This window comes from Mastigoproctus giganteus, chromosome 7, assembly GCF_048544385.1.
Source record: "Mastigoproctus giganteus isolate SK-2022 chromosome 7, ASM4854438v1, whole genome shotgun sequence".
Classification (NCBI taxonomy): domain Eukaryota; kingdom Metazoa; phylum Arthropoda; class Arachnida; order Uropygi; family Thelyphonidae; genus Mastigoproctus; species Mastigoproctus giganteus.
The window spans coordinates 219,876,734-219,903,342 of record NC_143581.1 but is presented as its reverse complement, the minus strand read 5'-3'; the positions used below and the strand labels follow the sequence as shown (position 1 = coordinate 219,903,342).

Here is a 26,609-nt window from a genome sequence, read left to right as displayed (position 1 = left end):
TTTTAGCCTATAATGCTTTTATATGCTCCCCAACTGAGATGAAAATCTCAGTTTGGGAACATATAAAAGCAATAGAGTCCATTGATTATGAGAAACCTGCTGTGGCCGAGCACTTCTGGGAGGAAGATCATCAGATTTCTCCAGGTGACGCAATTATTGTTGCTCGTTCACGTAAGTATTAGCACCGGAAATGACTCGAGAGCTTATGAATTTGTTCTTTACAACATAATGCGTTAATAAAGATAAGGGAGTTCATATTCATCTCATTTTTAAGACCATGATCCTTGGATGGGGATCAGTGGTTCCACCTTGAACATCTCGGGGCCAATTCCGGTCTCCATGCACGTGTGGAGGATAATTCCTATGCTACTCTAGTAACAAAAACTTTGATCCTGCTGGTATTATTTCAGTGTATACCATGGCTGTGAAGTTCCACTGTTGACAAAGGAAGCAATCACCTTTGAAAGTTCTGGTGTTGTTTTTATTGCTTTTAACTTTGTAATATTTATATATATTTTTAATTTATCTATTTATTATTTTTATCGATTTTAACTCCATGGTTTTATCAGCGTATTCTATTTTTATATTAAATATACAGTTTTATCCAGTGTTTAATTTTATTTTATTAAAGTCTTTGACTCACAACTGCAACACACTAACCTATATATGTGACATTGTGGTCCCAATCCCAAAGCCTATTTGAAGAATTATTTCATCTGTTTTTAGCTCTAAATTGTAGAGCAAATTATACATCATTACAGAATTTCACTATACTGAAAACAATAGCCAATCAGCCTCCGCAGGTCTGGTGGTCCACTCTTTTTAGTACCACCTGTTTTCTGACTATTTTTAAGAAAATGGGCACATCCAGCAAACAGTACAAGTATTGAAATTTAGTTCTCTTAGTGAGGTCCCCCCACAAGTAGAATCTTGGAACTTTGCTTCCAACTATTTCTTCAGGAGATTCCTGATTAATTATGGTATCTTCTGTATTTATATCCATTTCTTCAATATGTCTGCTTTGCCCTTACACATATTGCTGCTCAAAAGAAGAAAAACTCCTAGTGCAGGGTTTCCCAACCTTTTTTTTTTTTTTTTTTTACAGATATGAACCACTTTTATATATGGGATGGAAACTGTGGACCAATTTTATATTTGAGGGAAAGGCCATGAACCACAAAACATTAAACTATGCATGCAAATATATTAACTATTTTTTAAACACAGTGAATGATATCTACTCATACTTTACACTGTAGTATATGTTAGGTTGTTATAGGCATACCTGTATTTCCTATCAGTACTGATGGTACTGTTGCCTACTGCAAAGGAGCTCTGTCTCATCAAGACCTGCAAACTCTTTCATAAGTTATGCAGACAAGTGATCCACAGACCACAGGTTGGGAAACATAGGTCGTGATCTGTTGTGGAAAGGATTGCATTATTAAAGAAACTTGAAGTAGGACTATGGCAAAACAGTTGGGTGAAACTTCACTTTGCTTCATTAATTGTGTTTGATATCAAGAGTAGCTCCCTCTCATTAATATAGGACTGATATGAACCATTGAAAAATGACGAACTCCAAGATCCTGCAAATCTTGGGTTCAGAGGTTTCTGGATATCAGAAATTTTATTGCTCTGTCTGTTTTTTTTATTACCAGATTGCACTCAGTTTAAATTAAAATTTGTAATTGTAAAGAATGATATGAATAGGTAAATTAGTGCAGTAACGTTGTCTATAAAAAGATGTCAACAGCAGTTTGATTATATGCAGTCTGCAACATATATGTTGGCAGATTTTCTCCTGCCTTTGTCATTGAATAGTATACAGGCAGTTCTCACTTTGAGTTCCTGGGTTTAAGAGTTTTTTTTTCCCCCACATATCAAGTATCAACAAAATCGAAAATATGAACATTAATTGCAAAAAATTAATGTTAAACATTCATAAATACCGCATTCCAAACCATGTGCGTAGCTATACAATACAGTGTACCCTCGCTTTATGATATTAATCAGTTTCAGAGACACCATCGTATGTTAAAATATCGTAATGTGCACCCAATAACACATTGTTTTTTGGTAATTCATTCAAGATCTTGGAAGTTGAAATTTTCGCTGTATAGCTAAGCTATTTATCTCTCTTAAATGTCATTTTTAAGTTCACAAGCGTGACCTTAAGGCCATATAAAAGGTTGTGAGCGTGGTTTGTAAATTGTATTAGTTACCAATTCAAATCATTAAAATGCACTACACTTTCATCGTTATCATATGTTCCGTTATAGGAATCAATTTTAAACACCTTTGTGATATTTTTCTAAAGCACATTTCTGGAGGTCACGACCATAAAACAATTTGCACTTTCCAGTTTATTGGGCTTTTCTGTTACTGCAGTTATAAATAGGTAGTAAACTCGATCTTCTTGCATTTGCAAAATTACCGATAGCTGGAATTGTGTGGGTTTTTATGTTATTATGGTGAAATGTTTCCCCTTTACTGAAATCTTCAATCGTATAAAAAACATAAATTTTCAGAATCTTCTCTTTTTTTTTTTTTAAGCTTTGTAAACTTGTTACTCCACGTGAATTGTGTTAGTTGCACTTTGTGTGTGCCGTTAAAAAATGCTTATGCATGCAGTCGTGAAATTTATAATTAAAATAAAAGATTATCTTGGAAGCAAATGCCTCTTGAACCATTTCTGAAGAAGACGACTCCTTGTGCAACAAACCAGCAAGTGCCGAGCCAATAATGAGTGATCACTGAGTGTGCATTTAGTCGATGATGAAGAATAAACATTCTTTAACATTTTGTAAGTCGTAAATAATTTCTCTATTATTATAATTTGCTTGATTTTACAGACTAAGTTTTCATTTCTTTGGATAAATCAATCATTGTTTAAACATAAACTAATTAGCTAACTAATTTCATTGTTGAGAATGTAACTCCTATTTTTAACCTCATGTCTATGGGAAATAAATTCCCACTTTACGAGTTTTTGCACTAGGAACAAATTAATTCATAAAGTCAAGAACTACCTGTATCCAAAAATAAAGAAATTAAATATAAGAACATTGGGTTGTTTTTATATTTTTTGGCACATCAGATTCTTTGGTAGTAGTGCAACAGTTGGTATAGTATTCTAATTACCATATATTCTTGAAAACCCCATGCAGTTTTTTTTTTTTTTTTTAATTGCAACAAAAAATCTGGATGCACAGCTTATTTGTGAACTTCAACAAAAAATCAGAAATTGTGCTACTAGTAGAAAATGTGACATTTGTGAAAGAGTTAGCAATGCAAAATCTTTCTTCTTTTTTTTTTTTTTTTTTGGCTGGTGCAACATAAGCCTTAGGCTTCCTTGCAACATATGGCCAATACTAATACTAAAAGCAGGTACAAGAAGAGCATTTCATGGGCAGCAACCAAAATATCCTGAATAGAGGAAAAGCTTTATTAATACATAAGTGAGAAGTTGCAATTTGGGTGTGCATTGCCAACTGAAATGTGCCAGTTAAATACTATATCATTAGCCAGACAAAAGAGAATCCAGATATTTGAGGCAAGCCAGTATTCGGGAATGGGTAGTGGTGAGGTGTGTCTTTTTTTTTTTTTTTTTATTATTATTATTATTATTATTATTATTTTTTTTTTATGTTTTGGTTTTAAAAGAAAAGTGTCTCGCAGTGACTTCAGGATGCCTATGAGGAGAAGCTATTATATCTTTAGGGTATGTTCTCAATTTACCACATCAACATTCATATATTTTTTCATAAATGGATAATGCTAATTATTCATCTATCTATTTTGAAATGCCCCTCAATACAGTGATTAATGCTATAGGTGAGAAAAGCATTAGTATAAGAACTGGTGTCAATGTGCATCGTGGCTGAAAACTGTCACCATTCATCATCCAAAAAAGAGAGAGTGCCAAAAGTCAATATAAAAAAATTGTGATTACCCATATGCAAGAATTAGGATGTATGGATAACACTCTGATCCTAGACTGGATCAATTGCATGTTGCAAAATCATCCAGTAGTAATTCACTGTAGAATGCCTGCTTTAGACAGCTTCCATGGATACACACTGAAGTAAAAAATGTCCTCAAAAGCACAAATATGGATGCAGTCAATCATTATTTCTGGTGGGCTGACATGGATGGGCTACAACTGCTTAATGTTTGTCTAAATTAGCCATTAAAGCTATACTGAAAGAACAATATACACAATAGGTGGCTACTGGGGAACATAGTTTGCATAAATATAGAAAATCAGGAATATGGAGATTGAGCTGCTTTGCTTGTGGATAAAAAATGTGAGTACGCATTATGCTTACATTGGTCAAGATGAGCTTTATGAAATATGGAATAGCTACTAAGCTTAATAGCACTAAGGATGACTACTTGTGAGACAGTGATCCAGACTGCATTAGCTCAGCTGCCAATGAAGACAAAAGCAGTGTAGAAGAGTGACTATACTGGTATATTTTCATTTGATATTGATAATTTTGTTTAATTTGAGAACAGAACACAGTGCTACTAGTATGTATACTTTAAGACTTCAATAAATCAAGAGGTTTTTTTTTTTTTTTGTCTCAAAAAATGGGATACGTGGCTTATTCAAGATTGCAGTGTCAAGAAAATGTGGTCATGGTGTCGTGTGCGCTTGCACGTGCATTTTTATACATAGACACTTGTATGTTATACAGTAATACAGGTATGATTTGCTTATCATACAGATTTCATAACCTATAATTGCCCAAGGGTAAAACTTGCTCCCTCTGCCTCAGATATGCTAAATATCTGACCCAGTCAAAGTGTCCTACTTTAAGAATTTCTCCTATGAACTCGGCCTTCTCCAGATGAGTGACAAGTGGTAAAACAACTATACTTATCATAGTTGACTGCAACGTAAGAAGAAAACATGCAGAAGAGCTGGTGGAGGATGAAGGACTTGTGTCAGTTGGCTGTGATGGAATATTGTATACTTCTGGTTGCAATAAAAGATTATTTATTTATTAATATTTAAGTATATTAATTAAAATCCTTATGTTATTGACTTTATACCATCTATTTATTACAGATTAGAAGGATAAATACTTAATATTGAACAGATTCTGTTCAAGATTGACAATAATTCTTACCTGTATGCAAGAAAATGCATGCAGTCATTATTTTGTTGGGGGGGGGGGGAGAGAGAGAGAGAGAGAGAGAGAGAGAGAGAGAGAGAGAGAGAGAGAGAGAGAGAGAGAGAGAGAGAGAGAGAGAGAGAGAGAGAGAGAGAGAGAGAGAGAGAGAGAGAGCCCATTTGTTTTTTAATAATATTGACTTAGATGAGAAAATCATTTCAGTTTACAGAGCTTATCAGTTACAGACTATAGAAGAATTGTTTTTTAGTGCATGCTTTTTATGATATTCTCCAGGCAAGAACATATGAAATGAATAACACAGTTTTGCAAAGGATTTAATTTTAATTTGCATTGTGAAGTTTAATGTGGATACTGAAAATAGAAAATGAGATTATCTTTCTCTTCATTCAGTATACTTGTTATTAATTTTTTGGATACCTAGTCAAATAAGGGAAGTATTTAGCCATATTGTATGCAATTATTCTGTAGACGTACAGAATCAGAAGACATGGATTTTCTACATGTTCTGGTGATGTTTTGATGCTAAACAATTTCTCTTAACTTTATTATATGATTACATAACTCATTTTTATGTAATTACTTAATATTCATATTTTTGTTTTACTTATCATTTTTAGACATAGTATAATCTTGAAAGTAATATTTACAAGTTGAGTACTATTTTTTGTTTAAAAAAAAAAAAAAAAAATTGCCTCTGCCATTTCAGGTTATATGCATACCTGATGTTGCTTCTGTATATCATGTTCCTGCTATACTAGAAGACCAAGGATTAATTGAGTATTTTGCCCAACGTCTAAATCTTCCACTCCCCAATCCTCGACCTCGTCGGCTAATGTCTAAATGGCGAGACCTGGCTGAGCGTTTTGATCACTTAATGAAACAGGTCACTATTGCTCTTGTAGGAAAATATACCAAGCTAGAAGATTCTTATACTTCTGTTACTAAAGCTCTACAGCATGCAGCATTAGCATGCAATTATAAGCTTTCATTAAGGGTGAGTAAATTATTATTAATTTTCTGTTTACAATGTTTTAAGTAAGGTGGAAGTTTTTCTTTGTCTCATTTTATTTTGTTCCATATCCCATTGAATAATATAAGTAACTGCATTTGAGAAAGCCTAGTCAGTCTGCGTTTCTGTTTATAGTGCTTATAAGGCATTCTTAAGTTTTTTTGGGGAGGCATTTGCTGTAGTAGGTGTATTTATGTTGAGCATTGTTGGATATGTTATGTTGTTCTTTAATTAATCTCGGTTATGAAAAATAGAATCAGGTTATTTAGCAACAAAGATCAACATTTATAAGAACTAAATTTCTTATTGCATGTACTGAAATATTACACTGCTTGGTAAAATTAACTGAACACGTAGAAAGTGTGGTGTAACTCGTGCAGCTTGCAATGAAGTGGGACAAAATTTGTCCCACTTCATCTCAAGCTGCATGAGTTCCATCATTCTCATTTTATCTTTATTTTATGGTGTGCCATAGAATAAGGATGAAATGAGGCGACAGCGGAAAACTTCAGATAGGTATAAGGGACATTTATAGGGGTTGTGTAAGAATTATTAAAAAAGGTCACATTACAGAAGTTGATACAAGGTTCTCAAAAATTTGGGCACCTGACATCAGCACTACATATGATACCCTCCAATGTCTAAACAGACCTGACAGTGCCAAACCATGCTCAATATAAGGGTATCCATAAGATTCTAAGGCAGCAAAACCCATTCCTTCTGCCAGCATGGTCTTTAGCTCACCAAGTGACTGAGGAGTTAGCTGTCGGCATGCAATGTTATGCCCAAGGGTGTCTCACACGCATTCAATCAGATTTAAGTCAGGTGATCGTGCTGGCCATGGCAGTCATTGGATATCTTCGGTTTCATAATATTCCTCCACCACTTGAGCTATTTGTGCAGTTGCATTGTTGTGCATGAAAAGAAAATCTGGACTAACCTCACCCGTAAAAAGTCGCACATCAATCTTCAAGGATCTGTTCTTGGTACCTCTATCGAAAACATGGAGGGGGGTGTGGCCATTGGTCATTATTCTGCCCCACACAAGAACACTGCCTCCACCATAAGTGCCCCTTTCTCTGATGTTGGAGGGATGATACTACATTCCTCGTTGTCTCCAGATGAAATAACATCTAGAATCTGATTTGTAGGCTAAAATGGGATTTAGACTGTACTCCAAGTCACATGTTCGTGGCACCAATTTTGATGAGCTCTGCGGTGGTTTGGGGTTAATGGGATACAAACCACTGGTTTCCTTGTGTAGAGTTCACTTGATTTCAGCCTTCGTAACACACTCCAGTTGGAAATGTTTTCATCTGTGGCTGCAACAACCTCAAGTGACAGTTGATGACAGAACATTGTAGGTTCCGTCTTGCTGTTAGAGCCAGATAGTGGTCTGTTCTGGTCAACATAGCCCTTGAGTGACCTTGGGCATCTCTTCTCGTAATGGTTCCTCTCTCCTAAAACTGCTTCCATAGTGCCAAGGCGACACCGTGTGACACATTAAGCCACTGCGACTGCCTGGCTTCAAGTTGTCCAATGGCCCACCATCTCTTAACTTGCCATACTGAGTACTGGAGATGTGACTATCCCACTGAGCAAGACAAAAAACTAGAATGAAGTGATGTGGTTGCAACCTGTGTTTTTATAGGCATGAATAATTTGCATAATGTGCAGCTTGTAAGGTGGTGGATCGATTTCTATTGGATACTTGGAATTTGCATCCCAAGATGCCTGTTATACCAAATATTCACCTTCACCAATAAAATATTCCTGAAAAACATTTTGTTCTGTTAATTTTGTCAAGTAATGTATTATTAGTACTGACAGTAGTATAGTAATATAATATAAACTGATATTGACATGTTTGTTGATATGTGTAATAGCACAGAGGTGATGTGCCATGACTCATATACAGTCATTCTTAAGCATTTAGTAAATGTGTGCTGTAAAAGTAAAGAAATTAAATTAACAACTACCCAACATTGGCACACTGATTGAATTGTGTGTTGTTTGCAGTAATGCATGGTTTTGTTCTTGGTTCACAGTTTTATTTTCTCTGCTTATGTTAAGGTTGGTTTATGTACATGGAATATATTTTTGACAAAATTTGAGGTTTGTTCTGATTTACAGTGCAGCCCAAAAGTAAGTGTTTGCTTTTAGATATGAATTCAAAAGAGTTGCGTCTTAACATTAAAAAAATTATGGCACATAAAGTACACTCTTTCAAATACAGGTGAGAGTTAAGATGATAAAAAGGTACTTCCTTCATTAATGTAATTACTGTTATATATTTTGAGGAAGAGACCCTTACAATAATGGTAAAAAAAAAAAAAAAGAAACACATACACATGCACTACTAGAATTCTGTGCAAGCATGCTCTTTTAATTAGAAACACAGTATTTCAGCATAAAGATAGCTGTAAGTTACATGAGAGGAATGTAATAGAAAGAGCTTAATCAGCTAATTGTTAATAATACAGTGCACTTCTGATATGAGATTGGAAATGACCATCTTGAGCAGATGGTAATTAGTGCCAAAAGTAAGAAGTACAAAAATTAAAGTTCACAGATTTGTAAAACAATTATTAATTATAAAATCTTGCTCAAAATTAAAATTATATTACTGATACTAATATGATTAAATAAAGAATGGTAAAAATTTAAAGAACTTTAAAGGAAGATTTCTTGGCTGTAAACACAGGAAATTCAGAATTTCATGTTATATTCAGGAAGTTAGAGGAAAGAAAAAATATTATTAGAACGTTTTAGCAAATAAAATTATTGAATTCTTATTGGAATATAAAGAAAAGAGATGAAATATTGAAGATTTTGGGAAAGACATGTAAAAGTATCAGAAAGGTGGGAAAATTTTTGTAGTTTATTTAAAATTTTCAGTTCAATTGGAAAGAACATAACCAAGTAATAAAAATGTTAAAGGCAAATTTAAAACAAGAAAAGAATATTTGGAATATCTTAAAATTGTGGGGTAAATTTGTGAATTGTTGAATGGTGTTGAGGAAATCACAGAAGAATGAGAAATGATTAAAATGTGGATACTGTCTCCATTGCTGAAGTAGAAAAAGCCATTGGAAATATCAAGTATGGCAATAGTTGCAGATGAAAGTATACCAAAAATGCTGAAACTTAGAGGACAAATAGTGTTGCAGTGGCTACATCCAGAGGTAGTTTTTCAAAGACCAAGTTGCAGAATATTAGAACAAGGTGTTAATTGTACCAATATGTAAGAATGGAAGTAAAGCTGAATATGATAATGGCAGAGGAATTTTACTTCTTAGTGTGCCAGGTAAAGTGTTTTAGAGAAGAGATTCAGAAGTATTGTTAAATTTAAACAGAGAATGCAAGGATCAAATATTTGTAAAAACTGCAGTCATTATCAGCCCACTGCAAGATGGAAGCCTCCTAAACAATTTGTGTTGAGGGAAATAGACCATAATCTGCCACATTGGTCCAGTGCAGGGTTGGCAGATTGACTGTATTTATCTGTTAGGGGCTTGAATCCGGTCTACTTGAATAGTGTGTGCCACTCCACTCCCGCTCCTGATCACTCAGCTACGGAGGCCGTGGACAGATTATAGAAGAGTCGTGGAAACATAACGAAAACTTCTATTTAGGATTTGTTGATCTTGAAAAAACATTACAAAGTACTTTGAAATCTGCTCTTACAAATTTTACAGAAATATGGGACCAAGGATAATCTTTCAAGTGGAATAAAAAGTGTATAAAAATGGGAAATCTGCATTGAAGATTGAAGGAAGCATTGGAAAATGGTTTAATATTAAACTCAGAGTGAGTCAGGGCTGTACATTTTTTTTACTGTACTACTTTTTTTTTATTGTTTTCATGAACTATTTAATAAATAAAATGTAAATTAATGACAAAGTTTAGCATGGGAGATATAAAAATTAGATCATTATTGTATGCTGATATTTTATGGTTTGTAAGATCTTCAAGAATATGTAATAAATTAGATAGTTTTGAAGACTTTGGCATGAAAATTAATTATGCAAAAAGACCAGTTATGATAGCTTGGAGAGACAAGAAATTTAGTATAAATTTCTTGTCTCTCCAAAGAAGTTAAAATGTTTTATATATTTACACACTTTCTTTAATGAAAGTGGAAGATTAGACATGAAAATAAACAAGAGAATTAATAAAATAGGAAATGTAAGAAGTCAGTTAACAAATACATTTCGATAAAAAGAAAAATTATCTGTTAATAATACAATATTTAAGCTATTTTAGTCTATAGAATTGAGAGCTAGGTAAGAAATAAAATTAAATCTTTATTGCATTAAAATAATATGACCCTTCACAGCCAATAGCCAGGGGTTTTTACATCGAAAGCCAAATTAAGGCTAGAGAACTCACATTGAAATTAGGAGTCTCTAGGCTTCTGGTGTAATTTGTCTAAAATGTTACATAATTTGGAGAGAGAATTAAAAGATGAATTATTATGGTAAATTAGACTACTACATAAGTAAAAAGTAAGGTAAAATTATACAAAATTTTGAACAAGGTAACAGCAGATAGTGAACATTTTCCAGCTGAACTTCTGGTGATATCACAGTGTCATAAATCTGCCAAAAATTAGTCTTTAGAAATGAGATTCTAAAAAAAATACCATATTACAAATGAGAAAATAAGGGAAAAACTTTGAATAACTAATGTTCAGCCAAGGTAAGTGAAGCAAACTTCGGTGAAATGGTGATATAGAAAGAATCGGGGGTGGTGGGGAGTTTGTTACCTAAACAGATTTTTGATGCACAAAATCTTTAAAAAAAGTTTCTATAAAGTTCTTTGGAAAGAACATTTTTTTCCATTTAACACAGATTTAAGTTTAAAAAAAAATTCAATTGAATTATAATGCTCTATTCTTTTGAATTACACATTATTATAATTCCTACAATAAATCAAATTTAAAAATGTTTGTAAATGGCAATATATATTGTATTTAATGCAAATATTGAATTTGAATTAACTTATTTCCGTTTTCAGTATATTGAAGCAGCAGATTTAGAGCCAGAAACCAAACAGGAAGAACCAATTCGCTATCACGAAGCATGGCAGCAGCTGTGTAAATCTGAGTAAGCGTTTCCTTGTTGGATTCATGATGATTAACTAATTAACTTCAAATAGCAGAAATAATAGATTTGATTGGTTTTAATTTTCTAAAATTCTCTATCATCTATGCTGAATTTCATAGTAGTTATTAAGAGTTAAAGAAAACTCTTTGAATCTTGATATAACCATGAAAGAGTGATCAGGACATTTAATCTAGCTCCTAACATGTTCCATCAACATTAATCCAGTTTAACACAGTTTTTGAAGTTTGATTGGTTTGCAGCTAACTCAGCTAGTCGCACAGTTTAATACAGATTCTCCACAACTTTTTCACAAACATAAGAAATTAGAGGAAGCATTATTCACTGTGCATTCTTGCTCACACTGCTTTATGACATATAGTTTACTAGTGGCTAGTTTTATGAAATAGTTAAAATAATTAACTGAAGAAGCAAGTGTTTAATGTCAGCGAGATGGATTTTTTTTAAAAGTGGATGGCCATATTATGTTGTTTTAGAATAGGATGGCCACAAAAATATTTATCATCAAGTGATGAACAAAAGGCACCAGGATTAAGGCAGCATAAGATCATGTGTTAGTGATGTTAGAGGAAGGAGGGCAAGTGCTGAGAGAAAGTTTGAGTGTTATGATATGTCATGCTGAAAACTCCAAGGCATTAAATAGTTTTTCAAATAATTTTATTGAAAGTCTGTGAAGAGGGCTTGGATTTCAGGATCAATATATTTTTAATGGTTTTGTGAACAGCGCTACGATGAATTTAAGGACTACTTTAGGAAGGATGTAGATTTACTTGAGCGTGTACAGAGAAGGGCAACAAGATTGGTGAGGGGAATGAAGGGATCCTCTTACCAAGAGAGGCTTAAGTTCTGCAAATTGCAGTGGCTGGAGACTAGGCACCTGCGCGGTGATCTGATTGAGGTATATAAGGCCTTGAATGGGTTGAGCACGCTGAATTCTGATGGGATCCTTCCACTTGTTCAGATTACGAACCTAAGGGGGCATAAATTCAAATTAAGAAAAGACAGATGTAGATGTGCGGAAATTTGCCTTTAGCCAGCGGGTGGTTAATTGAAACGTACCAACTGTGTGGTACTACACTTAAGGTGGTAGAAAATGAAAAAGACCTGGGAGTAATTGTGCAGTCAGATATGAAGTTCTCTGAGCAATGCAGACAGGCTGCCAGGGCAGGTCATGGGGTTTTGTCAATGATATATAGGAATTTTGCTAGCAGGGAAAAGGAGGTGATTATCCCTCTGTATAAGGCAATGGTCAGGCCACGCCTTGAGTACTGCGTACAGGTCTGGAGGCCTCATTTTAGGAAGGATGTAGATTTACTTGAGCGTGTACAGAGAAGGGCAACAAGATTGGTGAGGGGAATGAAGGGATCCTCTTACCAGGAGAGGCTTAAGTTCTGCAAATTGCAGTGGCTGGAGACTAGGCACCTGCGCGGTGATCTGATTGAGGTATATAAGGCCTTGAATGGGTTGAGCACGCTGAATTCTGATGGGATCCTTCCACTTGTTCAGATTACAAACCTAAGGGGGCATAAATTCAAATTAAGAAAAGACAGATGTAGAATAGATGTGCGGAAATTTGCCTTTAGCCAGCGGGTGGTTAATTGCTGGAACAAACTTCCATCTGTTGTTGTGGAAGTTGATAGGTTGAATAAATTTAAGGAGGAACTGGACAGGCATTTGGAGGGAATGGTGTGTTTTTTTTTTTTTGGCTGATGCTGCATAAGCTCATACACTTGCTTTCTTGCATCAAATGCCACTGCTACTACTACTGCAAAGCTGAAAATGTGAATTTCAAGATGATTTTATTAGTGTTTTGATATATCCTGTTATGTTGTGTTGCATCCTGTTATACAAATTTTATTGAAACATGTTAAAATTGTTTTTGCAACCCTCCCCATCCTCACACACAGCCCCAGCATGACTGCAATTCTCCAGCCAGCAGCATATGACCTCAGCATTTATTGCTTATTACTCTAAAAAAATTTCAGAAACTTACTGTGGAACTAATGGTGAAAACAAGGTTACTGTAAAATAGCTTTGGAAGTCTTTCAGTATTAAAAATGCCTTAGACTTCATAGCTGAGACCTGGAATGAGGTGTCTCAATCAAGCAAGAAAAATGGTATATGGAAAAACTGTTCCCTTAGTTCTTGCAGTTTTGAGGTTTTAAATTTGATAATGCGGTGCAGAGAGTTCACCTGCAGTTTATTCAGCTTGCTCAAGAAATTGGCTTTGAAGTGGAGGATGAGGAGGCAGATGTGGAATTGTTGAAGTTGTACAAAGAAAAACTCACAAATCAAGAGTTAATGTGACTACATGAGGAACTTGCACCTAGCTGGTAAGCATCAAGAGGTAAATGTACTTGTATTTCGGGAGAACCTATTCAAGAACTGGGAAAAAATGCTTTGAAATGCAACTTCAGCAATGTCAAAGAAGCCTCAACACTGGAGTTCCAGGTTGCCTACCTGAAACTGCCACTAATCAACTTCATCCATTTTGATTGGAGTATATCAATAGTGCACGAACCTTGGAAACTTTATTTTAAAAGGGTTTTTTTTTTTTTTTTTAATTATGAAAACCCCAAACATGAGAGGTATTAGAACCTATGGTACTTAGTACTGTGCATGGGTTGAAGGTTGAGAAGGTAAAAGAAGATATTTGTTGACTTGAACTTTTGTAGATTGTCAGTTACAGGAAATACATATGAAGGAAGTTTGTTCCAGAAAATGGAAGTTGAATGAATAAATGTCCAGTTAGTTTTGTGAGTACCAAACAACCTATGTTATTTCCACCTTGAGCACTTATAAGGTGACTTTAAAAAAAAATTAAATATAGAAAACCTACAACTATTATTACATTTCTAGAATTTGTGCAGTAAATCCTATTATTATTATATTTTTTTTTTCTGGAGCTATAGCACACCTTTCCACAAACATTTGTGCACTGTACACGGTCAAGTGTTTCCCCTCCCCCACCCATATTGGTTGTTTGGCATGTTTATCATTCTTGTTTGTAATTTTCTGATTCTTTCAGTTTCTTTGCAGCCACTACTTGCTGTGTTCATGAATTTGAATGCCTCTCTACTAATTCTTGTGTTAGTTCAGTATAATATCTTTTTTCTTGATCTTTTTCTTATAATTTCCTTGTATATTTTAAAAACAACTGAATGGACCATCTTCATGATCCAACTTTTATAGAATATTTCCTAGCTATTCAGTCCACGACATCAACTCCATATTTTATGTCATTGAAAATGAACCGCAGTTATAGGTTTCTTTTTGGAATCACCATCAAGAAACAGACGACTGTAGAGCTTAGCAGGAGGATGTTTTTTCTTTTCTTTCTTCATAAATTGTTTACTGGACACTCATCATTAATCAAAAATGGCTGTTTCGTATAGGTCATTCTTTCTTTACTTTTCTTTACTAGTCTGAAGTTTCTAAGTGTTTAGCTAACTTTAGACCAGTAACAGATCAGGTCACCAATGAGCAGGTCCTTAAGAGGGCAAGGACACTACTAACTACAATTGTAAAGAGAAAGACTGTGTACCTCAGGCATATTATGAGAGGCCCACAATGTGACCTGCGGAGACTAATCCTGCAAGGGAAGATTAAAGACGAAGAGCAAAAGGAAGACAGAAAAGGGTGACTTGATAACATCAAAGAATGGACAGGGGGGCTCTTGCGACACAAGAAGTATTTCACAAAGCAAGAGACAGAGTTGTCTGGAAGATGTTGGTCTCCGATTTTCAATTTGAACATGTAACCTGAAGGAGAGACCAGTAAAATTCTGTTGTCACAATTCTTTTTTTTGGTGTAAGGCTCTAAAATTGCACAGTACCATATTTTCAGATATCATCAATCATTTGGTGGCATTTCATCTTTACTTAAATATGGAAAAGCATTCAAAAAGTACTTGAATTATACATAGATCCTTCATCCCCGTTAGGTGTATTGAGACACACACAGGTGATGTGCTAGCACCTAAAGTGTTTTTCTTAAATCCCATCAATGATATGAGGAATTTTTGTGAACTCCCCCCCCCCACTCCCAATATGACTGAGTTAGTTTGTCTTGGGATAAAATTACATGGTGTTATCCCTCAGAAACTGAAGTCTTTCATCCAGTAAATGTACTGAAGGATATATGCAATTACAGGACTGACATACTGACACATCATAGCCTTAGCTGCTTTGCCACTTAGCACACATTAAAACCAATCATCTGATTACTTTGACTTGTATAGCATTTTAGGTTTAGTGGCATGTAACTTAAAATAATGACAAAAACAAAAAAATGTAATTATTTTTTCATCCTCATTGTATTAAATCATCAGTATTGAATGAACTCTTGGAATAGGATTATCAAGTTGAGCACTCCACAAAAATTGTGAGAGGCATGAAGTGCATACTCTACTCTTATTATGCATTGTTTGGAGAGAAGGGGGAGGCACTGTCACAGCTATAGCTTGAAACTTTCATTAAAACATTAAAGAAAGAAGAGAAATCACCTTAAGTTAAAGCTTCAGATGAGGAATTCCCATGTATAATGTTTGAAAAAATATAAAAAGATGCAAACAGCAGTAGTTAAAACTTAATGCTCATGAATTGAATGTAAGTAAACAGTACAATGTATTAAATTTTTGTTTATGTTTTATTGTTGATTGCTTTTTTAAAAGTGAATCACATATAAGAAATACACACAAACAAGAATAGATGCAAAGCATTAACTGAAGTATAGTCATAATAAAGGATACATTTTAAAATTTATCAATTAGGTTAGGATGTTGGAATGCATTTCTTCCTATTTATGTTATTTCTTGTAGAAAATTAGTTGCTGACCAGCACATTTTTTTAAATACAAGAAGATTACAAAATCATCTATACAGTTAAAAGATGTTTTTTTTTTTTTTTTTTTTTTTTTTTGTTTAGTTCTATGAGATGGGCATTGTCTTTTCTTTTGGTATGTCAAAGTTGTTTTATGAGCTATTACAAACATAAAACAACTTATTTGCAATTCCTTAGCTGGTGATTTTTCTTTATGTCTTACATCAGGGTAATGTTTTTCCATGGCAAAAATATCTTCAAAATCTCTCATTCTCTTCATTAATATTAGTAAGCTGGTGGAAAGAAATCTAGATGACAATTGAATGATTCATTAAGGACACACTTTTGAAATACATAATCTTGAGTCCTGTTATCTCCCAGTCTGTTTATATTTTTCAGGCCATCAGATTTTTGATTTGCAGATCATGAAAAATAATGTCCTGTACCTTGTTATCACTAAACCTTGAAAAAAAATTTTTTTTTCTTTTAATTCCTTGAATTTTACCAGGATTCTGCACTGCTTTTATCCATAATGGCCTCATAATCTGAGAAATGCACAGCATTTTGTTTTGATGAATTCCCACTAACTTATTAGTGGTTATAATACAATTTCAATGTCAGCACTATATCCTCAATTGGAAATTATTTTGGCTTTTCTTTCCCCTCCCACATCACTTCCATTGGTCTTAATTATATGAACATTACAATACCAAAATATCTTATCCGTAGTGGTTAATAGTTATTTATTTTAAAAATTTTTCATAACCTTATACATATTAAATTTAAATAAATAAATTTTCTGTTTATACTCCGGGACGACCAAATGGTCAGAGGAGTTCACAAGATAGACAGAATACAAGAAACAGCACTGTATTCAGCAGTCACGGGCTTGAACCCCGGTCACTCAAGGCACGTGTACTTATGCGCCCGCGCATTTGACCACTAGGCTACGGCGGCCTTAAAAGAAGGAATCCAACATAATTCTTGCAATGTGCTAAAAAGCCATTATTCGCACCAGTAAATGCTGTTTGTTTGTCATTTGGTTTTTAGGAGCATTAGCAACTAAGGCCATATTGCTCCGGAGATATGTGGTGGTCATTCCCTGACCTTTCCGCATCCGTATTTGGTGGTCACGGCTCGAACCCTGGTCTAATCAAAACGCGTGTGCTACGCACTGCTGCTCCTGCCCACCTGGCTACGGAGGCGCCCATGGTTGTTCCGTTTTATACCTCAGCCATGGTGGAGAGAATCTCAGGGTAGTCACAGTTAAGAAGTGGTCTGATTCAATTTCATATCCTCTAAAAACTCTTGTCTTGTAAATTTAGGAATGTATAATGCAGTTGTCAATAATTGTATTTGATTTAAATGTTATTATGTTTTTTTAATTTCAACAATCTTAGCCCCTCTGTTCTGAAATAAGATTGTCTTAAGAATACATCACAATTGGAAAAAAATTCACTAAATTGTTTGCACTATTAGGAAAAATTCTATGTATTCCATCCCGCAAACAGACAGACGATCAAATCTTAATTATACATTGTAGATATATTTAGATCTCATCATCTTAGTTCAGTTATAATAGTGCTAACATAAAACAGCATCATTTAGGCCATTTTAACAAATTGATTTGATGCACTGATTGATTCCTAAAATAAACTATGTCTTTATTTTGTATGGGATTCTTTTTCCTTGTAGTTTGTGATTTATGTTATTTTTTGTGCACCTTTAATAAATAAGCTACATTTCTTTCAGTGGTGTTCTTATACCTGGTGGTTTCGGGTCAAGAGGAATTGAAGGTAAAATTGCAGCAATTGAATGGGCAAGAGTGAATAGGAAACCTTTCTTAGGTAAGGAGAATTAAATAGTGCTAGCATCATTTGTTTAGTTAATGTGTATCTGTTGATCCATACATGTACCACATTTCACTTTATTATTTACTTATGCCCTTGTGGTAGCACAGTGGTTAAATCGCTGTTCTCCCACACTATGTGCAAAGGTCTGAGTTCAAACCCTATCAGTGATACTGGTTTTCATGGGCTTTTTACACAGTGTGGCCAAGTTAGTCTCTGATGAGAGTTGCATATTTTTTCCTGCTGAAACTCTGGTTTTCTGTTCAACAAACTGACTAAAGAATGCATGCTTTGGTGTGTAACACACACACCCAAAATATTTTTTTTATTTCATATATCAGAAACACAAATTCATAAGTGCGTACTAAACCAAATGTCAGCCTAGAATGAATTTTTTGTTGTAGAATCTGAAAAAGATTATGAAACTTTCTAAGCAGCATAAAATCTGGAAAAGATAATGCAGTTGCTTTTTGTACTGTGTTGTACTCTTTTTGTAAAGTAATCATAACAAGATACTTGTACTTGCTTGCCCATTCAAGTTGCTTAGAAGGTCCTACTTTTGCTCTCTAATTTCATGCATTTTCCGAAAGAGCATATAAGCCATGTTTCATCATCTTTGCACGTATGTTTTCTCTCAAGTAATGTTAACTGTAGCTTCCTTAACTTTTGCATACAAGTATATTTTGACTGTTTATGGTAGATGATCAATTATGAAATAGTTAATTTTATATAATTAATATTACCGCTGCATTATTTATTTGCTGTTTGAGTAAGTTATTATTTAACTATTTGTATTTTCTCTACACACCTTTTCTCATAATATTTCCTATCATAGGCATTTGCTTGGGTCTCCAGTGTGCAGTCATTGAATTTGCTCGTAATATCATTGGATGGAAAGATGCCAACTCTACAGAAACAGATTCAGATACCCCTCATCCTGTGGTAAGATTAGTTTTTTGTACACATGCATACACACTTCTTATTGTGGTATCATTTTTTTATTGGGGAAATTTTGTTACATACTTTTGAAGTGTACTCTATGCATTTCGGTATGATCTCTATAAGTTGTATTTCTTAATGTGCTGCTCTTTGCAGCACCTAGACAAAGGAACAAAGCCCATATGCTGTGATGAAGTGGTAATGAGATTAGTGCAGCATTCCTGAATACAATTTTAAGTATTTCAGCAGATATATGCCACAAAAAAGTAATGGAGATGTTAGAATAATAACATGTAAAGCAGTGTTATGAATGGTTTACTATTTTAAAGAGGAATACTAGACATTATATTGGATTCAACTTTTTTTTCTGTAGTATGATCAACTATTTTCTTCAAAAGAACTGATAGTTATTTGTTTGATTTGATCATTGGAGTTGTTTCCATTTTCCTCCCTCTGAAATTTTTGCAGAATGAATAGCATATGCATTAACTAACATTTAATGAAGTTGGTTTGTTTTTGAAATGAACATATACTTCTTAAGCAGCAGAACATAATTTTGGGGGGTAGTAGGTGGGGAATCCATCACCCTTCTTCCCTACACTGGCAAGTTGGTACAAAAATTTCAGGATGGAGGAACATGGTACTGCAAGTAATATTGTAAAACTATCCTTTGAAAATGGAACAGAGAAAAGTTTATATTTTATGCTTATAATAAATTAAAAAACAAATATCAAAAGCAGTGTGGGCTAGCTACAGATTTGCACTTCCTTTTTATATAAAGGAACTAGTGTTTGTACACTGAGTGGTCACTTTATTAGGAACACATACACTTTTCATGAAATGGAGCATTCCTTCAGTAGCAGTATCATGTGTTACTCAGTGTGAGAATGGGTAAGATGTAAGATTTAAGTGACTTTGAACATAGCATGGTCAGGTGTCAGCACTAGACATGCCAGTATGAGTATCTTGGAAACTGCAACCCTTCTTTGGTTTTCACATATTACTGTGCCTTGTTTTTTTTTTTTTTGAAATTGATCCAGTAACTAAATAACATTCAGTCAGTGGTGATCCTCTGGCTGTAAATAGTTCATTGGTGCAAAAGGCCAGTGGAGGGCAAGACTTGTGCAGGGAACAGAAAGGTTACAGTCAGTCAAATCGCCACCCATTTTAACAGTGATAACAAAAGAGTTATTTCAGAATGCACAACTCATTTTACCTTGTCACAGATGGGATACTGCAGCTGACAACTGAACTGTTTCACTCTTGTTAGAAAAAACAAAACAAGAAGTATAGCTACAGTGGACTCAGGAACATCAACATTGGAGAAACACATTACCTTGTCTGATGAATCCCAGTTCCTGCTGTTTCAGACTGATGGGAAGACCAGAATATGGTGAGAACAGCATGATTCTGTGGATCCATCTTGCCAGGTGTAAGCAGTGCAGTCAGGCAAGGTGGTGGCAGTGTAATGGTGCATGGAGTGTTTTCATTGAGTGCTTGATCCCATTGGAGCAACCTTTGAATATCACAGGTAATAAAAAAAATAATAAATAATTATTGGTAGTTATATAATTGTATAGCTAGAGCTTAAAGTACTGTTTATTTACTCATAAATTTTTTTTTAGCAAAGGCTTATTTACCAGTACTCACCTCTTAAGATCCGTAATTAAGGTTTAAAATTACTCCATACCATCAGGCATCTCTCATGTGGAGTTATACTTCGCATCTGGGTTGTCATCATTGCAACAACAGGTTACATGCCCACCCACTGATGAGGGGCCAATAAACTTCGAAACGGTGCCATATGGGTGTGGGGTGATGGTATCCGCTGAGAATAAGTAACGATAGTCTTGTCCTACGGTGAAGCATTACTTATTCGATGTAGTGCAATATCATGGTAACTTATTGTGAAGGTATTCACAATATGAGATATACTTAATGATGCAATTCTTAACTGCTTTACTTAAAGTAGTTGACTACGTACCAGAAATGATGCAATTGCACTAGCTTGTACACTGGTTTAAAATCCATAAGAAGTAAAGGTGAAAAGATTAACTACATTAATGAAATAAAATAAGACCCTGCCTTGAGGAAGAAGTGCACTGCTCTTTCCCCTGGTTGTCATCTATAAAAGAAAGAACCGTATAAGGGAAGAACTAGGACGTAGTGTCAGTAACCAAGAGCCTAAACTTGAGACTTGGTTATTGGATAACCAACTGATGATGAAACCATCAAAGGTCTCACATTTAGGCTCTCGGTTACCGACCAAGAGCCTAAATGTTACCGACACTACATCCTGGTCCTTCCTTTTATATGGTTCTTTCTTTTATAGACGACAACTGGGAGAAAGAGCAGTGCACTTCTTCTTCCTCAGGGAAGATTATTTTATTTTTGTCTTATTTTATTTCATCAATGTAGTTAATCTTTTTACCTTTACTTCTTATGAATTTTAAACCTTAATTACAGATCTTAAGAGGTGAGTACTGGTAAATAAGCCTTTGCTAAAAAAAAATTTAATAAGAAATATTGGTATGAACAATTCCATGTAGGCGCTCATAACTATAAGTGTTAATGGGCCAATTTTCATGTTGCCTGGGATGAAAAACCAAAATAACTCACAGGGAAGAGTCCTACACCCTCTGCATGAGATTGAATAACTACAGCCTCAAATGAAGAGAACTTTAGAAATTCTTCCAGTCTGGATTCCTATCTTCTGCCACGGAGATTTTTGCCACTAGTATCTGGAAATTGTTTCCAACCAAATGCATCCATCTGTGATTGTATTCTGTCAACAAGATAATACACCATGTCATTAGGCTAGAACTAGTTTCAAAAACATGAGAGAGAGTTCAGCCTACTGCAATGGCCGATATAGTCATAAAATATCAATCCTAATGAGTACTTGTGGGATGTGGTTAAACAAGCTCTGTGGAATCAAGATCCACAGTCCAGTTTTCAACAACTGTGGGAAGAAATTTAGTCAACATGGACCAGCATTCTTGTGACAGCTTTGACACTTTTTTGAGTCCATCCTATAATGAATCCAGGCTGTTCTGAGGGCTGAAGGGGAAGCCTGCTTACTATTAGATATGCATGGCTAATAAAGTGGCCATCCAGTGTTTACAGAGAGCTTCACAACTGCTCTGCCATCTTTCTGGGTGTGTTTTAGGAGCATTAGCAACTAAGGTCATATTGCTCCGGGGATATGTGGTGGTCATTCCCTGATCTTTCCGTATTTGGTGGTCACGGGCTCGAACCCCGGTCTAATCAAGAAGTGTGTGCTACACACTGCTGCTCCTCCCCACCTGGCTACAGAGGCACCTTCTGGGTGGGGGGTGTGATGATTTGAGAAGTGAATATTGAATAAAAAATATATACACAACGTTGATCCTATTTTCAACTTGTGAGAAGATAAGGATGTGTCACTGGTTTGAAAAATCAATTGTTCCAATCGAGTGCACCAAACATTCACTGAGAATTGACATTGAAAATTGCTTTTAATGGTACTGTGAGGATTTCTGAGCAGTTAGCCTTTGGTAATTATATGAACATTTCTTATTTACAAATGTGATAAATCAGTATATCATGAATACAATTAACAATTGTATTCATGATTTATTGTAAACTTTTCTTACCTTGTGGTTGTGCCAGAATATAAAAGTAGCCGACCGGGCTAGCCGAGTGGGTAAAGTACCTGCCCGGCAACCCAAAGGTCGCGGGTTCGATTCCCGCCTCGGGCTTGGATCAAAGTACTGCAAAAACCTTAGGAGGTGCAATATGGCCACAGAAGCCGATGCGCCAACAACTATCAAAAAAAAAAAAAAAAAAAATATAAAAGTATCAGAGTATTTATCAATAAATAAAAACTTATTTATGTATAAATAAACCCATAGGATATTGGACAAAAAGCAGTTGTAATAGGCAAAAAAAAAAAAAAAGATATAAGGAACTAAAATTTATTTTGAGCTAGACAGAACAGAACAGAAGATTAAAGGAGAATGGGTGACAGAACATTGATGTAAAAATAAATTAAACTGGTTTGTATTTACATATATGCTGTTTGAAATAGGTGGGCTCCTACATATGAAAGTATATAATATGTTTTCAATCATCTGTTTGTTTATGTACAAATTGTATAGAAATATTCAAATAAGTGCTGTCATTTATAGTGTGTTTCCAAGTAGTTGTAGACAGTTTATAATAGAGGGTCAGAATAATAGCTTAAACTGGAAGAACAGCTCTCACCTGTTAGCTTCAGGTTATTCAGTTTGGACTTACAAATTTACTTATTAACTTCTAAACCAAAAATTCATTGACTTTCTGGTTTAGAAGTTGATAAGATTGAATCAGGTAATGCATAAATAGATATAGAGGATATTAACATTAAGAACAGCATGAATGAGCTCTATTTTCTTAATTTTTTTTTTTTTTTTTTTACAGTTTTTTAAAAAAATTCTAATTTGATTTTTGACAGTTTCACTCTAATGTTTAGACAGTCAAATCAGTATAGAACAAATTTAATATTTATGGACAAAGTGTCCATTTTATCAAAATTTTTGTTTCACAAAGAAACGTGCTACTCTTAGCCATGCATGTTAGTATTAGCATTAGTAGAGGCATATGATGCAAAAAAGCAAGCTTATGCAGCATCAGCCAAAAAAAAAAAAAAAACGCTCCCATTTCACCCCTCCGTTCGTTCCAAATACCTGTCCAGCTCAACCTTAAATTTATTTAGGCTATCAACTTCCACAACAAAGGATGGAAGTCTGTTCCACCAACCAACCACTAAAGGCAAACTTCCGCACATCTATCCTACATCTGTCTTTTCTCAATTTGAATTTATGTCCTCTCAGATGATTATTCTGAGCAAGAGGAAGAATCTCATCAGCATTGAGCATGCTCAAACCAGAAGGGTCACCTCTGTTCAACCCTTATGATTGGTGTTTCAAGAACTGACTACCCATAGGCACACATACATATATACAGAATAATCACATATTAACAGGATACATATTAACTCTCTCACATTCACGTGTGAAAGAGTTAATATTACTGATAGGCACTATGTGCCAATACAATATTCTACTATAAAAGTGCATTGATGGCAATAAATAGTCCATAACTACAGCATTCTCCCTTGCATATGCATTTTGTAGTTGTCGGTTAAAAATTTAAGTAATTTGTCACATTAGCATGTTTCTGGCAGAAATTCTCTTCCTTATTAATTTTCTATGGTTAGCTACTCCATCCGTTATTGCATCACAGTTGATATTTTACAGAAAAGTTAAAAGTGCACTTTAATTTTTTTTGGTAGATTTTCAGCAGAACAATGCAAGGAAGCAAAACTTGTGTAGCATTGGTTGTCAAAAAGAATAATAGATGAATGAAATAAAATCTCTTTAGTTTCTATTTTATTTGCTTTTTCTTCACGGTATTTATGTAATCCCTCTTTAAATCTACATAAGCACTCTAACTACAAAACTCTATGGCAACTTGTTTTGGTAGTTAATTAATCTCAATTTAAAGAGAAAAATTTTCTTACATTCAGTCTACAGTTATCTATCTTTAATTCCAAGCTTTGTAGCCTTGTTTACATAATTGTAGAAATATAAAACATTCAGCCATCATTAAGTTTGCTCAGCCCTTTCACGGCTTTAAATGCTTCAATTAAATTGACATGCAGCTTTGTTTACAAAACTTTGTAGCTTGTAGAATGACAAGCCTTAATTGGCTTGTGGAACACCAAACCTCACTTAAGGCCGGGCAGAAAATAAGTATAATGAATATATTGTTCATTTTAAACATCAATTAATGAAATCATTTTAGAGATGACTAGTTGTATTGCACTATCAAGTCTTAATGAATTTGTGTCGAAATTAAATTTTCAGTTTTAATGAGTTATGTTGCAAGTCTTATATTTGTACAGGAATACAAGACATTCCGATTCATATTGTTGGCATATTTGACTACCATGCTTAAGAAAACTTTAAATAGTGTAAAATTATAAATTTTTCCTTATAGGTGATTGACATGCCTGAACATAATACAGGGAAGATGGGAGGGACAATGAGGCTTGGAAAACGGCAGACAGTCTTCACTCAAGATTCAATTCTTCGTAAGTTGAATTATATCTTTGTAAAAAAAAATCTGGAGATTTCTGTACTTTTTTTCCCTCTGAAGATTGCAGTTTTTGAGGATCACATTAGCATTAAGTATATATGGATTTCATTTTAAACATTAAAAACAAATTCCAGTCAAACTATGTCAATACAGAATATACACTGCCCTTCCATTAATATCATGGAAACACCATTCTGTTAAAAATTGGTCACATCCTACTGAACTGCCATGGGTCAAGCACAATTATAAATATGGTTGTAGGCCTTCAATTGTGAATGCAAGACTGCAGTCTACAAAATTAACACTTTCAGTATGGAATGATATTAGGGTGCCACATGAACACTCAGTCTGTACTTGTCATTTTAGTGGCACTGAAGAAGAGTCTGCTGACGAGGCTACTAGAGACGGTCGTGTTCCAAGCCGCTAAGTGGATTTTTCTTATTTATTGATTTGAAATTATTGTTTTTCTAAAACTTTTGATTTAAATTTAGTAGTATAACATTATTTTGTGATTTTCTGATTAACTTGGTGTATTTATTCTTTACTCGGCCTTGTAATTGCATAAAAGTATCGGTAAAGGTTTCCACGTGTTTCAACTCCGTTACCGTTCGTAAATTTCCCGCCATTGTGATACGATAGTTGTATGCCGTACTAGATAGCGTTAGTTGAACTTCGTTAGCAGTTAAATTGTACGTTCAAATAAATACATATAACGACTTAGATTACAAACATAATATAATTAATTATATTTAACATAATTAATAACATAACATAATTAATTATAATTAATTAATAAATTAATAGAATCATGACTCAGACCAGAGCAGCAAAGCAAAAGGCTCAAGCTAATGGAAGCGCTGTGGCTCAGAGCAGAACTGAGGGGGGCAGTTGTCCTCTGACTCACAGCCTTATAAGATGCACTGTTTGCTTGATGTTTGCAGAGCAATCGGGTACGGGACATGATACTGCCAAGGGGGATGTCTTTGTGTGTGCGCGATGCAAGGAGTGTATCGATATCAGGCAACAACTCGGCGTTCTTGTGGGCCTATATGAGAGCTTGAAGGACAGGGTGGATGCCCTCGAAGAAACTAAATTGAGGGGCCCATCAAGCTCTCAGCTGCCCACATCAACGCCAGAGCTTGCACTTGGGCATCGCGTGACACAGAGACAACCCCCAAGGCAGAATGCGCTGGTCCCGAAGGAACTAGTAGTTGTTGGTGACTCTATTGTCAGGGAAACGGGGAACATGCTTTGTAAAAAAGATAGGTGGAACAGGACCAGGGTATGTCTGCCAGGGGCAAAGGTTGATGACGTTGTAGAGCGAATATCATCTTTTAAGGGCACAAAAGGTGATATAGTTGTACACGTTGGCACTAATAATATTAAGAGCAGGAGACCGGCAGAATTACTTAACAAGTACAGGTCACTGTTGAACAAAAGCCGAGAATTAGGGTTGAATTTGAAAGTGTCTGCAATTCTGCCCAGACACGATAGGAGGGAGTATATGATGAGAGCCTTGTCGATCAATTCGGCCCTGGAAAGATTGTGCAAGGCTCAAGGGGTAGAATTTTTTTCAGCCTGGACTGTACTTGTTAACAGGA

At 34.8% G+C, this 26,609-nt stretch overlaps 1 protein-coding gene across 1 annotated transcript in view; it reads left to right on the top strand.

The window, feature by feature from the left end:
- LOC150083701 (CTP synthase 1-like) overlaps positions 1–26,609 on the top strand; it is a 71,652-nt gene that overhangs the window by 34,822 nt on the left and 10,221 nt on the right. Inside the window, exons 8-12 of the mRNA XM_090377442.1 lie at positions 5,851–6,138; positions 11,173–11,261; positions 17,852–17,946; positions 18,785–18,891; positions 24,910–25,003. Of these exons, the coding sequence (XP_090233568.1) occupies positions 5,851–6,138; positions 11,173–11,261; positions 17,852–17,946; positions 18,785–18,891; positions 24,910–25,003 (673 nt within the window). The remainder of the gene's footprint in view (positions 1–5,850; positions 6,139–11,172; positions 11,262–17,851; positions 17,947–18,784; positions 18,892–24,909; positions 25,004–26,609) is intronic.